The 16,993-nt window shown below is 43.5% G+C and overlaps 1 protein-coding gene across 2 annotated transcripts in view; it reads left to right on the plus strand.

The window, feature by feature from the left end:
• The window catches only part of BEND5 (BEN domain containing 5), a 137,578-nt gene that overhangs the window by 84,795 nt on the left and 35,790 nt on the right, over nt 1–16,993 (plus strand). For both annotated transcript variants that reach the window (XM_069642229.1, XM_069642230.1), the window contains exon 6: nt 4,008–4,162. In XM_069642229.1, the coding sequence (XP_069498330.1) occupies nt 4,008–4,162 (155 nt within the window). The remainder of the gene's footprint in view (nt 1–4,007; nt 4,163–16,993) is intronic.

Below are 16,993 nucleotides of genomic sequence, written 5' to 3' on the forward strand. Positions count from 1 at the left end.
AACACAGTAGACTCTGCCTTGGGACTAGACTCTGCCTCTAGTCCCAAAGACTTTGCCTTTTAAGCAAGATCCCATTCATTAACAGCCTTAAAGCTGTCAATCACCCAGCAGGAGGACTGTCTCACACAGGCACACCTAGAGACAAAGGACAGGGACATTTTCGGGACCCTCCCTCACTTCTGGCTTTTCTAGACACACTGGATCCAGGGCGGGCTTCAGGGCTGAAGCCTGCCAAAGGGAAAATGCACAAAGGACTCAAACCCGATTTGAACAGTAAAAAGCCCAGAAAGAACGAACTGACAAGAAATGGCAAAAAAAAGAAGACCAGGCCATTTTGGGAAAATGGTCACCCCTGGGCGCTGTACTGCAGCTGAGAACTCAGACTGTAGATACATGGCACAAAGGTACTAAAAATAAACCACTGCTACAAGCCATTCAAGTTAGTGTAACAGAATGCCACATGAGAAGTGGGATACGGAGTTACTATGTAACCCACCAGCACTCCACATAGGGTGGTGTGTGCTGGACCCACAAAAGAAAAGGTAAGTAAGACAAAAATCACCTTACTATTCTTGGGAACAGTAGTTCACCCAAGGAAATGTATTTAAACATTATTAGGAGTCCAAGGGACTTCTCAGTGGCACTGCGCAAAAGGTGTTGTGTCACCATGCAAAAAGCAGATACCTATGGAGTTTCCCAGACTCCGTTGAACAGTAAGAAACACACAATCTTAGCTAGAAAAACACGTGAGGGAGTGGGGTGAAAAGTCCCACTGACTCAGGAGTGTTGGAGAGAATTCATTTCTGTGTTAATTCCCTTCAACCTTAGGGACCGCCAGCTCTTTTACTGGACTTTAGGACTTTTAATTTTAACCCTGTAGTGAGTGCGTTTTGACCTGATTTGGATTATGTGTTTCCTTTCTTTTTGTAGTCTGGCAAACTCCATAGGCATCTACTTTTTGTATGGTGACACACAGCACCTTTTGCGCAGTGCCACTAAGAAGTCCCTTGGACTCCTAATAATGTTTAAATACATTTTTTGGGTGAACTACTGTTCCGAAGAATAGTAAAGTGAAATTGACTTTACTTACCTTTTCTCTTTGTGGGTCCAGCACACACCATTTTATGTGGAGTGCTGGGGGGTTACTTAGTATCCCCTTATCCTACCTACTCATGTAACATGTTTATGTTACCCTCACTACTGTAAATGGCTGGTGGCATTAGTTTAATTTTCCTACCATTGTGCTTTTCTACCGCAGGCTGAATCCTCAGCTGTAGTATAGTACCCGTGGGTGACCATTTTGACAAAAGGACCCAGTCTTCTTTTTTCACCATTTTCTGTTATGTGAGGTCTTTCTTGGGTTTTATTCTGTGCGCCAAGCCCGGTTTCAGCCCTTTGTTCGTTTCGCCTTTGGTGAGCATCAGTACTGAAATCCGCCTCTGGCTCCAGTGTTTCTTTTGAAGCGACCGCAAACATAAATACAACGTTATTGTGTTGGAAAACGCTGCGTTTTTTTTTCCCCAAGTTTCTCAGGCTTCTCCGGCTCGGAGGAGCCTGAGAAACTTGGAAAGAAAAACTGCAGCGTTTTCCAACACAACCGCGTGTGTTTCTGCCTGCTGTGGCTATCACTTTGGGTCTCCGGTGCTCCCAGGGGAGCACCGGCGACCCAAAGTGAAAGCCACAGCAGGCAGAAACACAACGCGGTTATGTTTACATGCCGCGTAGTGTTTCTACCTACAGCTGATTTCCCATTTGGTGCTCTCGGGCTCCCTACGGGAAGCCGGAGAGCCCCAAATGGGAAAGCAGATTCAGGCAGAAACAACGCGGATGTGTTGGAAAACGCTGTGGTTTTTCTTTCTGAGTTTCTCAGGCTCCTCCGAGCCGGAGCAGCCTGAGAAACTTGGAAAGAAAAAACGCAGCATTTTCCAACACAATAACGTTGTATTTATGTTTGCGGTCGCTTCAAAAGCGACCGCAACCATAAATACGTTTTTAAAGCTGCAGTTTTATTTCTAAGTTTTCCGGGCTCCTCCAGCCCGGAAAACTTAGAAAAAAACCCGCAGCTAGTGCTTATTTTAAAAAAATAAATAAATAGCACTTACCGAGATTCAGCTGCAGCTTTCCTGCTCTGGTCTCCGGTCCCCGTCCTACACCTACAGCACTAATGAAGGGAAAGCCACCCAGCGGTAGCTTTTGTTGACTACAGCTGGCTGGCTTTTCCTTCATTAGTGCCGGAAAAGCAAAAGCCAGCACAGGAGGGCCTCCATTTCACAAAATGGATGCGCCCCTGTGCTTGCTTTTGCAAATTTTGAGCTTGAATTTTAAATAACATTTTTTACTAGACCATCCCTTTAATTTCTGCTCCACTCTTCACAAGTGTAACAGCTGTGACCCTACAGTGATTTGTTTGTGTGCAAGATTTTGTTATCTAAGAATTGCCTCAGCTCCATAGACTGTGCTCAAATTGACTTTGGCTGACCTGGCTCCCTGCAGATTCTTCTAGTCCATTTAACTTTGATATAGGTGATAACTTGGTTTTAAACTATTATTGCTGGGAAATTTTTTGGTCTAGACTTCATTGGAAGATTTAAGTGCTCACATGCTCTGAGAACCTGTTAAACCTTTTTTTACTTCCCTTAACCATTCCTTTCTGCTAACCTTAGAATCTACAAAGTGTACTAGTGATATATAAATGCCATTACTGTCCTTGATGGTGATTACTGTCCTAGTTAGTAAAGTCACTTCAGGCTGTAGGAAATGTGTACAAAGCATCTCTAAAGAGTATCTACTAGTTTTGTGTTTATTCTGGAAAAGTATTTTAAATTATATTTGATTGTTACATATATTTCCCTTTTTAAAGAATGCTTATTTAAAAACGACTGTTAAATACATAAATGATTATGTATAACTATATCCTTGAGTGTACGTGTTACTTGGCTACTTGTATGTGTGGATTTCATTGCTACAGCTCACATTGACCCCTCTTGAGATAAGCCTGGCTGCTCAGCCACACTACCAACCTTTGTAGTACAGGCCTATATCTAAAGGTGTGTTACCTAATACCAAGAGGACAAGTGTTGTGCAAGTTTACTACATCAATTCTTGCCCAACAAGGAGTCAAAATTAGAAGAAAAAGCCCTATAGGTTTCTAAGGTTAAAGGTAATTGGCACAGAAATTAAAAATCTCCCTAACACTGATAATCAAAGTGGAACGGGAAAGAGCCATGAAGGTAGACTGCATTCTAACCAAGATCAAGGCGGTGCTGGAAGAGAATAAGTGTAATTAAATGTGGAAAAAGAGATGAGAAGGTGAAGCATTATGAGCACTGAGGGAGCAGTTCTATGTAGAAACAGGGATGGTAACTTATGGAGATTGTGTCATACCTTTAGACAGAATTATCCAAAGTCATAGCGCCATGAACTGGTACTGCGTTACTGGTAGGTAATGTATTCCTCTAAAGTAGCTGCAACTGCCGCTAAAGAAATTTACAGCCATGTAGATACTGTTTCTGATTGGTTATTTTGAGGTGTGTTCGTGATGGAATGGGTGAGGCTGACTTCATGTTATGTGTTAAAGAAACACACTACACACTGTTAAATACCTGCAAACACAACATCCAATCGATTTCTTGACACCATTTGTTTTTTTGCCATTTTCTCTCATAACATTTTGTATATGCTGTTTAGACCTCCATTGCATTTTGCGTCCTCAAACCTGTATGATAACGTGTGGTCAGATTGATCTTGTCTGTTATAATACTAACAGAACGTATTATCAAAGCCAAATATTTAATATTAATATAATTTTTTCAAAGACTATGTCCACTTCCTTATTCCAGTATGGCTGTTTATCAATGAACTTTGGCATGTTCGAGTTAAAAGCCAATTTTTCAATATTTCCAAGTCTGCTTGAGATCATTTCTTGCACACCTGAAGTGAGCTTTTCATTTCCTTATTTTTTTGTTTTCTTTGCTGTAGTAGACAGATTTCTTTTCTTAACTACCTAGGTCCTGTCCTTGATCTGGAAAAAATAAAATCAGAACCACTTGAGCCAGAGCCTGAATTACCAACCGCATTCAGTGAGGCGGCAAACACATCATCTTACTACCCTGCTCCTGTGCCAGCTCCAGTAATGGACACGTACACTATAGAGAATGGAAAGGTATTATTTGAAAATGTATTTTAATCTATGTGGAAATTTAAAGGTTTGTATACTACCAGCTATTAACTTACAGATGTGAACACAACTAATAAGACAACATTGTATTATGGGATGATTTAGATTTAGCACTCCAGTTTATTGAGCAGGTACACCACTGGCGCATATGAAGAACTATCTCCATCTCTGTTGATAGCAACAAAATGTCTGTTTCTGTAGAGAACTGCATAGAAAACTACATTTAGGGAACAATACAGTATTAAATAATGTCACATAGAGTTGGGCATTTTGATAATTTTAATTGCGGTTCTTTTGCATAGGTCAGGTCAGCACAATGATCAGGCAGATGTAACTTTTTTACGCACACTCCAGAATAAAGACAACCCGCTAGGGAAATAGGCCAGGAGATAGCGTTGCAAGGATAACAAGGTTTAATTGTACAGAATACAAATATCGGCAAAGAACAGCTTGAGAGCTCTCAAACTCTTACAGTTACAAACAGGGGCTCAAAAACCCCACACACGTCATGATATACAGTAAAAATGGCTGCCACTGATTGGAGGCACCCTACACATGAGCCTAATCTATAGGGGATTCCAGGCAGTATTTGGTTAGTACTTTCCTTTTTTTGGTTAGTTCTTTCCTGTTGGTCTTGATCCACGTGGGTCAGCTGGGCCATGCTTGCGGTGAAGGTTGGGACGCATGTTAACACATTGTTTCCGTCTAAACTAAACATGCTAAGCCTGGTTATTATTTCATTGTGGCAGGCACTTGGGTGGCATAGGAAATGGTGCTAGGGGGAAGGGAGGATAAAATACAGTCGCACTGACCCACACATTCAGGGCTTCATTGATACTGCAGTTCCTGCAAACAAGGTCTCCAGCCGGGGTTTTGATCTTTAGTTTATCCCTCCCTGTACCTCATGTTACAAGTGATATGTTTTCATACTTGAAAGAAGAATAGCCGCGCATGCTTATATCTTCTGCGGACACTTCATTTGTGTTGGGACAGGGGGGTTGCTTGCTTATCAGAGAATGCAAAGGTGTGGGGGTCTGGTCAGTGGTGTGGGGCTGGATCCGGACTGGCTGGGTGGGGGGGTTGGGGGCAGTTAAAGGCCTAGATGAATGGACACAGCGCAGAGCCTGGTGTTGTCTCACGCTCTTGCAGGGCGCATGCCTTTGGAAGATACTAAATATTTGCAACACTGGAGGAATGAGGGGGGAAGTGATTTCTGTGGGAAGGGGGCTCTGCAGAGTCAGTCTATCTTATGGAAATTAGGAACGTGAACAGCGCGAGCCTGCAACATATCCTTTTTGGGCCTAATACAAAATGGAGTCATGGGCTTTAGGTTTACTAGTGCCGCACATCTACTTTGAAGCGCTACATTGCCTTTACAGGTTGCCCCCCCTCCTCCCCCCTGCACACTACATCACCTCATATCGTGTTCGCTTTACCTGGATGAGCCTAGAGGGGTGGGATAGGCAAATTTCCATCCCAACAATTTTAAGATCTAAAATAGGTGTATTTTGTATAGAAATCTCAAAGCATAAACCTTTGTATTTTCTGTAATTCACAGCACATAGTTGGGAGTTGTAATACGAAAGCAATAGTCGACTTTATGTAACTCATATCATGTAACTCATATCAGTTGAAAATTACTTTAATGAGAGAAGTAGCAACATTGTTTCCATTTCTGCAGACTCCAGAGACATTCTTTTGTTGTCGGGATATGGATTAGTAATTCTGAACAATGCATTAGGTGCCTGACAAACGGGTGTGTTTGCAGCCTTTTAATCACCTGCTTGCTTGATTGATTTGCCTCTGGCTTTTTCTCCTGCTTCTTTCAGTTGGACGCATTCTTGTGCAGTTCTGGGTTTTCACTTTGCTCTAAAAAAAGAAAAATTCAGTTTTAACCCTCTGCTGTGAGTTGGCAGATATGAAACTTAGGCCCAACTGGCTCCAAAACTGGATGCAAAAGATGTTTGTCTTGTTAGTCATCATTTCTATAAGGCTTATCAACATATGAACACCCATACTGCTTTCAATCGCTGTACATAGGTGCTTTTGTGATGTGTTTTTTTTTTTTTTTTTTCTGCAGCTTCACACCAGGCTTTAGCGATGTTCTGTTATGTGTCCTCTCCAGAGACCATCAAGGTCTTTCGTTTTTAGGCAACATAAATGTTAGTTACGCTCATGTGAGCACTCCTTCATTCTCACAGACATCAAGTCAGAACTTGATCCAACTCAAAGGGGTACCTTGAGGCACGTTTTGATCTCAATACTCCTTGTTGCATGTTTACCAGACCTTGACTCCCACTTGCACCAAGGTTCTGTTGACTCCAGCCTGATTATCCCAATTTGCATTAAAAATACTGAGCACTGATATTCCACTATGTGTGTGATGAACCCGCTCACAAGAGCATTCCTGAGGTTCACCGAACGGGGCATGCACTGCGCTGCTTAATAAGGCACTCCCACTGCTCTGCGATCAACAGACAACTCGAATTTAAGTTCTAGGATTCCAGGATTTTTATGACTACAAACCAAAAACGAGTTGATTAGGTTTAACTTGTAAATACAATGAAGGTCTCAGGAGTATGGCTCCGGGGCAACGCGCTTGTCTTTGAAGCAAGTCGATGCGGAGCAACACAGTTTCGATCCCCGAATCCGCGCTTAGAAACCTAGATATTGAGCATGTTACAAATAACCAATTATAATTATAGCACTGCACGACTCAGTCTTTTGCGCTCTCTCCCGTAGATTCCTCTACCTTAGCAGATTAACGCTCAAGTTCCCATCACTTCTTTTTTGCCTGTTGATGCCCGATCATTTGCTTTCATACAAATTCAGAAGTTTTCATGATGATGTATTTCATGAGAGAAAAATTGGCACTGCCACCCTTACTCCCTTGTGTCATCTAAGGGTGGGTCTGATGTCAGACGCTGTAATATCCTTTCCAAGATTGGGCCAGGCGTTATCAGCCTATCCCCTTGTTAGGGTGTCAGGGACTCACATAGGTACTGTGTGACTGCCATGCTAGGTGCTCTGTTCCTGACCAAGACCCTCTCTAACTGCCCATCATCTTGGGCACCTCTTCCTCATCTCTTACCCCATCCTTGTTACTGCTATTTGCCTTCTCTCTCCCCGTCTGCTTCACTCTTCTCCTCATGTTGCACTACACCCTAACCTGCTCCTCATCCACTCCTTGCAATCATCTTTTTGGTCTCACTTCTAATGTTCCAACTTGTTCTCCTCTCTACTCTCCTTAATGCTTCTTCTCCCTCTGTATCATGTTCCCCCCTCCCCTTTCTTTCTTATTCTTCTTCACTTCCTCCTCCTCAGCTCTTGCACTCTGATCTTCTCACCGTCTCCTCCATTCTGCTCTTCATCTCCTCCTCGTTGCATGTTTACCCTCACACTTAAAACGTCTGACTTCCACACTAATGTCTGTCACTCTCTCCTATATATACTCCTTTTAATTATGTAAATAAATTCACCTGTGTGAATGTGATGCATGACTTCTGTTTTTGGAGTATGCAGCAGGGGACGACAAACTTTCCAACTTTTGTTTGGCAGGCAAGCCCATACATGGGCCCTCAATCAAAGTTAAATTGTGTGAAGGAGTGTCATTTGGCTAATGTGTAGGCGCCCTGGCTTTTTAAAATTAATTTAATACAATGCCAGTAATTCCGTCTCTGAAAGAGTAATCTGCTGATCAGATCCCCCTTTCATAAGATCCATGCCAAAAGCATAGTGTGTACTTGTGCCCTGCTGCATCAGTAGCCTGATCTGCAGCACCTACTCTACCAATGGTACAGAGCAGGTTCAGAAGTAGGTGCCAATTTGACAGCTGCATTGACAACCAAAGCTTTGAAGTGCAACAGCTGCATTTAAGATATGCACCTCCTGTTCCAAAACTATAGTTATGATTCTACCTCTTAGTGGCAGTATAATCTTTAAAATAAATAAGCCATATCTGAGTTATGGTGGATGTGATGCTCTTAATTATTGCAGCCACAGCTATTTATCATCACACATGTCAGCCCCGTGAGCCCATGCTCGGCTGTGGAAGGATTATGTGTATTCCCCCCAGACAGGCTGGCCCTTGCTACTCCTGGCAGGAATTTATCCTTGCAGTATTGCTTCTCTTTATTCCTTTGTAAGGGTAGGTATCGCCCTTCCCAGAAGACAGCCACTCCACAGGAAGCTGGCCTGAGAACAGGAATCAAAGGACACACACTAATTCACTAAAGGCTTGTCCTCACACCAGAGTACTGCATGTCAAAGGGCTTTTGGTCCTATTGAGATGGGTAGGGGTTGAGGTTAGTGTAGATGTGGGGGGAGGGGCTCTGTACAGTTGAACGAAGATTCTGCCATCTTGTTTCTCTTTGCATTTATCTCTCCTTCCTTTCCCCTCCACTACCTTTAGCACAAAGCACTTTGGGTGTGATTTCCGATGGGAAAAATCTATGTATTTTAAGATTAGACCTGTAAGGCAGGCTAGCTTTTGTCCAATTACCAGTGGAATTAACAGAAGGGGACTCAAACCACTTCTTTAATTCACTCTGGAACAACACATTGGAAGGGTTAATTGGATCTACTGCTTTTGTGAGAGTTGCACTTTCCAAAGCCCTTAACCACTGAGGTTAAGGAGCAGCCCAAGGCAGAGAAGAGCTCTGCCACCTGCTCACTCCCAGGGGACATGGGGTGTGAACCTTGTTGTGGACCTGGACCTGCCACTCTGTAAGAGGAGCTCCCAACACCATGGGAGAGCAGACCCTGAAAGGACTTGCCCTGTTATCAAATCCCATGTATTGGGTCTCCCAGCATCTGGAGGACCAGATCAGCTAAGGCTCCACGTTCTGCTGACTCTAAACCGGTCGAACTGCCATTGATGCCGAGGAACCCCACTAGTGCTGCTTCCTGGCACTCCACTGAACCTTCCAACAAGTGCCTGCTGTTAGGGAGAATTTTTCTTTTCTAATTTCTGTGCTTGGAGACCACCAGCTCTTTTGCTGGACTTGGGGCTTGTGATTTTTTTCTCCTGAGTGAGTGGGTGCTTTTTCTCACTCACTCGTGTTTTTTTCTGACTGGGATTTATGTCTTTTATTGTGTTATGGAGTCTGACAAACTCCATAGGCATCTTTTTTTTGTATAGTGACACACAGCTTCGAAGGTGCAGTGCCATCGAAAAATCCCTTAGACTTTGCTGAATGTTTAAATACGTTTTCTTGGTTGAACTAACGTTCCCAAGAATAGTAAGATGATCCCTGTCTTCCTTTTCGCATTGAGGGACCAGCACACACCACCCTATGAGGAGTGCTAGAGGGTTACTTAGTAATTCCTATCCCACTTTTCATATAACATTTGTTGTTACACTAACTTACTTTAAATGCCTGGTGGCAGTGTTTTAATTTTACTACCAGTGTGCATCTTTACCACAGGCTGAACCCTCAGCTGCATTACAGCACCCATGGGTGTCCATGTTCGTAAAATGGCCCCTGTCTTCTTTTGTTTGCCTTTTTCTGTTTTAGTTTCTTCTGGGCTTTTACTCTTAGTTGAAACTGGTTTGAGCCCTTTGTGTGTTTTGCCTTTGGCCGGCTTCAGCCCTGAAGCCCACCCATGCTCCAGTGTGTCTGGGAAGGAAGGAAGTAAGGGAGGGTCCTGAAACTTCCCTGTCCTTTGTCTCTAGGTGTGCTTGAATGAAACCAGTCATGATTGGCCGGCTGGCTGTCCTAAAAGGACAGCCACCCTGCTGTTTGATTGACAGCATAGGCTGGGAATGAATGGGAAATTGCATAAAGAGCAAGGTTTTTGGGATTAGAGGCAGAGACGACCAATGGAGAGAACATCTGTAAAAGATGTGACGAGACGCCAGCAGTACCCTCACGGACCACGACGTGTCCGGTGAAACCCTGCAGCTGTGCTGACCCCGTTTTCATATCGACTGGGAGAACCCATACGGGACAACTTCCTCCCTTGGTCTGGAGGGACCAACTAGCCTGAAGACAAGCTTCCATTTGCGCAACCCCTGACTTGCTGTGCCTCACCAGAGCAGCAGAAGCTCAATGCCAGGGTTCCTGTGACCATTGACAAGTTCATTGTCTTGCAATGTCCAAATGCGGCCTAATCTTTGTGGGCAGCCCAAGGACCTGGCAGAGACAGGAAATAGTCCCCTCAACAGAGTCCAGGACTGAGGGAGCAAGCTTCTTCCAACCAGAGATATTCGTTCTTCATTGATGCCAAGGAAAAGGCGCTAAAACACTGAAGTACTGCTGAAACAAAGGAAATCCGTAGCTGAGGAGTCCCTCTCCTGAGTGCTAACGCAGACGTCCTTCCTTTCAACACCACCACCAAGGTCCAGGAACAAGGGTCTGCCAAGCTGTAGCAAGGAGGAATCCAGCTGGAAATTGTTTCTTCGAATCAAAGGTACTGTGGGGCTTGGGGTGTTCACCCTTAGCCATAGGTTGTGCTTCCCATCCTGCAAAGTGCTTTTGTTCCACTTTAGAGTTGACACCAACTCACCTGCACTAGCCTAACTGCTTGTGCTTTCTACAAAGTAGCTCACTTGAGTTACTGTGATTTCTCCTGAAGTTACTAACTTTGCAAAGACTTTTTCTAAGAAGAAGTGCATCAGAACTATTGACTTTGTCCATTGACTTTGGCTATCCTAACTCCCTAAAGGCATTCCTCTGAACCGACCGACTTTGGCAAAACTTGTTCCCTCATAGTTTATAATTGTGATTACTATTATTGCTGGGATAAAAGCTTACCTGGCTCACTTTAGGAGATTGTAATTGTTTTACAAACTGAAAGTATTTTCTCAGTCTTATTCTAACCTTTCCTTACTTTACAACTCAATGACTGAATTGATAACTGAAAATAAGTGCAATACTGACATTAACTGAAGTCACATACGTGTGCTGCAAAATGTGTTGGCATAAAGTATGCATCAACTTTTTTATTATCCTTTACAAACTGAATCCAAAGTTTGATTGAATGTTACTTGTAGATGCAGCTTTTTAAAGAATGCTTATTTACACAATGTGGATATAATCTTTAAGTGTTAAGTGTTGTTAGGATACTTGTATTTACTGATATCAATTGTACAGCTCTGCAGCTCACATTACCCCTCTTAAGATGAGCCTGGCTGCTCAGTCACACGAACAGCTTGTGTAGTACAGACCTATATTAAAAGGTGGGTTGTCTAATACCAAGCAGATAAGTCTTGTGTAGTCCTCACCACTTGGATTGCACCAATTCTTACCCAACACCTGAATCTTGAGCCCACTCGACGCTGCATCGTTTATTTGCTGAGTCCTCACCTGCTAGGCTTCATCAACTGCTTGACACTAGGACCTGACTCAAACCACTGGAAGGTCACTTGCTGAATTGAACCGGGGATTGTGTCACAACTTGACTCAATTCACCCCCAAACCTCCACCCCACCCCCCCCGCGTGTACCCTCGACTTGAGAGCTGATTTATTTCCTTACCTCACTGGCCGGGTTCTGTATTTAGAGCTATGTACAGAATTATGTAGGCCAGACAGGAGTTTAACTGCTTGTTAGATTGTGTGGCTCCCTTGCTCTCCCCACACCCTGTTATTTATGTTGGGTTCCTACCTCTGGTAGTGGACACACACCTAGACTGTGTGGTTAGAAAAGACCTTCTTAGATATTTATTGTGTTTAATGATATATTTTTAATATTATGTGTTATACCTTGGCCCTCATTACGACCCTGGCGGAGAGGGGTTTACGCCAGCGTAATGCATGGCGTACCTCTCCGCCAGATTAGGACTTTCCGTAGCGCCATGGTGATTTTTACGCCCGGATTTTCCGGGCGGAAAAATCCATGGCGCTACGGGTCCTCTCGTTAATTACGCCACCATAATCTACGGTGGCGTAATTAACGCCTTCCCCACTCCCATTATACCCTATGGGGCAAAAATGGGAATGGGGAAGGGTAAATGGGGATTGGGGACTTACCGCCCCGCCAAGGTCGGAATGGGGCGGTAAGTCCGCCAACCCCCATGGCGGAGTTGGCAGCTCTGCGCCATGGTCCATGGTGCAAATTGCACCATGGATCTCCGCCAGGGTCGTAATGAGGGCCCTTGTCTTATTTTGACGTGATGGGTTTAAAGATTTCTGTGACTTATTAAAGTATACTTTTTTAAGCATATCAATGTAGTGTATTTTCTAGAGATGTGTGCGCATGTTGTACCTTTTGTGTCGACCTACATACTACTCTTGCCGAGAGCTAAACCATGTCCCTCTGTCACCTTTGCAAGGTGTGTCCAGGTGTGTTAGCCTTCCATTCAGGTTAGTGGTTGTAGTGTCCTAAATAGAGGTGGTACAAAAACTGCCTCCACACCTTCCACGGCCCATGTCTCTGAGCTGATGAATGCCGAGAAGTTCAGCCACTTATAAGGCGCTTAGCCTATTCTGACTCCTATGCTTTCCATTCCACATTGGAATTCCAGAATTGCAGAATGGCCGGTCCACCTCTGGCAACCTAATTTGAAATATTAGTAAAGAGGCTTGAAAGTGGGAGGAAGCGGTTTGGAGCGGTCGTCCTCTGCTTTTGATTTTTTTTTTTAATGTTCCTATACTTTTATTTTAAAAAGAAAACGTTCTGGAATCGTTAAAAGTGTAGGAAGCACTTGAAAGTTGCTCTTCAGTGCACTGCACTGAACGTTCTTTTAAACAGCAGGCACATTTGTTTGGGGGTTTGCGCGTGGGAGAGGGCAAGGCAATGGGGTTTGTGGCGAGCGAGACAGGTCAGCAGTGAACATATTCCCACTACTTTTTTATACACTTCGACCATTGTAAATAGTGCATGTGCCGATGGTCAATTTCTGTGGCTGTGTCTTTTGACAGATTTACAGCCGTTTTGCATTCATGCAGCTAGCACACGCATCATAACACACGCAGATAGTGGCCACTCTCCATGTTGTACAAAAGAAAACTCGCACAGCTCTCGAGTGTAGGCAGCAGCTACAGGACATTAGCGGAGTCCATAGAGATACTGAGGGGATAAACGCTGCCCTCTGGCGTATATTACTTGGATGTGGTTTGTCTCTTTGTCATTGCAACGATGATGTTCAGGGACTTCATGTCCAACTTTGTTGCCAAGGAAACAAAGTGTCAGTTGAATGAAAACCAGCAGCAACAAAAATCGCCCAAAAATAGCCTCTGAGCAAGAAAGGAGAATTGGCGCTTTGAACTTCGTGGCAGATCTTTTTTCCTGACACTTGACAGTTATTACTTTTTGCAGCCTTTCCCAAAAGGAGTGTGAAAGGTTCACCCACGCGCAAGTGATACAGGGTTGTCGAGCCAGGCTGTCCTTCAGGTAGAGAACAGTATTTTTGAAAAACATATTTTATAAGAGTTTGTTCTATGCCAGGCACTTAATATGATCAATAAAATGTATGTATATTTTGTTTAAACAAGTGTTGGGGAGGGCTTAGTGCATCCACCTTGCCCAATGGCCGAACAAATCCAGCCAAAAGGAAATCCAAATTCCTCTACAACTGTAGACCTGGCAGAGCAGTCGAGCTTAGCATCTGGAGGGAAGGAGGGCTGGTAGAGATGATTAATAAGCCACACTGTTGAGCCAAGAAAGCAACAAACTGTAGCATACTGAAAATAATATACACTTTAATAAAGTACCATCCACAATCTCAGATTAAAAATGTGCTCTTAGTGTACACATAAAACACATTGTGTATGTATTACGTTTTAGTTTTTAAACCAATTTATTAAATATTAACAGAACAAATCAGTGTAACAGAGATACAATAGACAATTATCCATACAATAATAATGAAAAATATATTGAGAAAAAAAAAATCATTAAAAATAATAATAATAATAAATAAATAAATAAAAGGGGGCAGAAAAGGTGTGATTCAAAAGTCAAAAAGCAATAGCAATTCATAACATTGACCTGAAAACAACCTTCTAGAAAACTTTGGCATAGCAACAAACCAAGAAGCAAAAGACATGAACATTATAATGAGTAAATTGAAACATGCATGTCTACTTATCTGAATACAGGTAAACTCGACACAGGAAGCTCCAACGACTGACTAACCCTTATCCAAAAAGGCCTTCCATATTTTATCAAAAATACGTCCTTCCCCATTCACAGAATATATCACATTTTCAATATTGCTTGTGCAATACATCTCCTCCATCCACATGTTCAACGTCGGGTGAACATCTGATTTCCAATTTCTCAGGATCAGTTTTTTCGCCATCATAGCCCCACGTAAAATCCATGTAATCTGATGTTTCCCTAAGTCGTCCAGCATGGTGGATTCCCCCAGTATTAGAGTTTCAAAGTCAAATTCCAAATCTGCATTAACAACCTTGTTCATCATACTTGTCACATCCGACCAGAAATTCCTCACCCTGTGACACTCCCATAGCATGTGTTCCATAGTGCCACGAAAGTGACCACATCCCCAACAGCTGTCTGACTCTGTTAAATTTTGTTCCTTAAGTCTTACCGGTGTCCAGAAAACTCTATTCAAGAGCATTACTTGTCTGGATCTCTCTCCAACATTCAGGGACATTCTTTTAATATTCCTACATAAGTCACTCCACCTCCACCTCTCTGCAGTCATCTCTTCTCTCAGATAGCAAGACCATTTGTCCTGGAGCTTTGCATTAGCATTAGTGAAACCACTCAACATTTTATACATTTTAGATGCTGAATGATCACCTCTGCCAATCTGTTGAATATCAGAGATAACCAAAGATCGAATGTTCACTGCTCTCCTTAATTTTCTGTATTTGCCATAAGTACCTGTAGGTAAATCAAACTCTAGTTTCAAAATCCGAAATGTTTTCCAAGCGCTCCCATCGAAAAGATCTTCAACTTTAACAATCCCTGCTGCGAACCACTCCGGCCAGAACAAGGTCTTATTGTTCAGTTTGATATCCAGGTTCAACCAGATTGATGACATACCCGTTTTACCAGGCATAAACCCGGCAGACTGTTCATATGATCTCCATGTGGTTCTAAGGAAACTTGTTAGAACGTTTTAAGCTGAAGGCGATTAGAATGTGTTTTTAAACTGAAAGATTACCTTTTTTAAATAAATGGTTATGAATGATTTTTAAGTGATTATGAACACTTGGGGATGGTCACCCCCACATGCGAGACAGCCACTCAAGGCCAGGGATATCACCCCTGGCCATCCTGGAGCTCTGGCTGGGCTGCTTTTATCGAATTTCCCTCTCGGAAGGGACGGGGACCCTGCCGGGGCTCCCTGGGAATGCAGCTGGGCTTAGGGACGGTATACCCACATGGGAAACGAATACCCACATCCAGGGACATCACCCCTAACCGTTGTGGAGTTCAGGCTGGGCTGTGTTACAGATTTTCCCTCCAGGGAGGGATCGGCACACTGCCAGGGCTACCTGGTGGAGAAAAGCTTTAAGGCAGCCGAGCCAAAACTCCAGGACAGCTGGAGTTGATATGCCAGGCCCTCGTCAGCCGTCTCCCATGTGGGTCTGCCGTTTTCAAGCACACCGGCAGTCCCAGGGAGCACCCGCATTTTCCCCATCCTTTCCCAGAGGGGAGAAGTTGTAACACATGCCAGCCAGAGCTCTAGAATAGTCGGGGGGCTGGAGGGGTGATGTTCCCGGCCTTGGACGGCTATCGCCCTCCACCATCCCCAAGTGCAGTGGCAGCCGCAGTGAGCCCTGGCAAGGGTCCCCATCTCTTCTCATAGGGAATGTGGGATGTTTTTACCCATGCATCCGAGCCCTACCACAAAAACTGTGCAGTACTGGCATGGAAAACATCATGATGGCCAGAACTTCCCAGAAAATGCACAGGGAAATGCATGAAGAATAGGCTGCCACCCATTTTTGCCTATGTTGTGAGCACCGAAGGGCACTGAGCCTAAAACCATTGTCAAAGGGGCAATGCTGATTGCCAAAAGCAACCCATAACTGGTGGGAATTTGTTTTCTTCAGGTCAAACATGGCTAATTTATGGGCACAAAATTATTTTACTGCAGAACTACACCAATGCCATTTGTTGAACCTGGACAATATACTTCCATGTAATATCTCTTGTTTGAAATGCTTGAATTCAAGACTGATCCAAAAAAATTGCATGCAGTACCCGCTTTTGACTGAGGGCGGCGCTAGCGGTCTAAACTCTGACAGGGAAACTGCATGTCAGGAGTTGCAGGAGAGGCCTTTACATCAAAGGCTGGGAGTTAATTAAAATCTTAGCCACATGCTGTTCCCAGAAGACAATCTGATTTAATTAACAGGCCAAAGGCTGGGAAACCTCTCGCCTCCAGAGATTCACACCAGGAGTTAGAATCTCACATGACCTCTTGATTGATAGAAAGCAGACTGGCTGGGAGCCTCCTGGAGACCACACAATAGGCTCTTGCACTTGAATAGAATATGTTGATTTTGACTGTTTCCTGTCAACAAAGGCCTGCCTGCCAGAAGACACATGTGATCACTGACCCACCCAACTCTTGGAGGCGGACTCCAACACTCTGAGAACTGAATTGAAAGCAAAATATATATTTTACAGAAACACTGATAACTCTTTGTAATTAAATGACAGGAATGTATAACTTTGAGAGCCTTCATTTAAAAAATGTACCTTAGATTCAAGCCCAAACTCCAATTTGTGTGATGTTCTGGGGCCAAACCCTGCTATTTATGTATACTACAGAATTTACTGGAGTATGTATGGACAGGCCGTGTATATGTGTATAATTTTTAATGAAAAACCAATATTGCAAAACCAGTTAAAAAACGCAAAATGTTGCCGTTTCTGAATGCAAGCTCTTA

This window comes from Ambystoma mexicanum, chromosome 1q, assembly GCF_040938575.1.
Source record: "Ambystoma mexicanum isolate Mex_15411 chromosome 1q, UKY_AmexF1_1, whole genome shotgun sequence".
Classification (NCBI taxonomy): Eukaryota; Metazoa; Chordata; class Amphibia; order Caudata; family Ambystomatidae; genus Ambystoma; species Ambystoma mexicanum.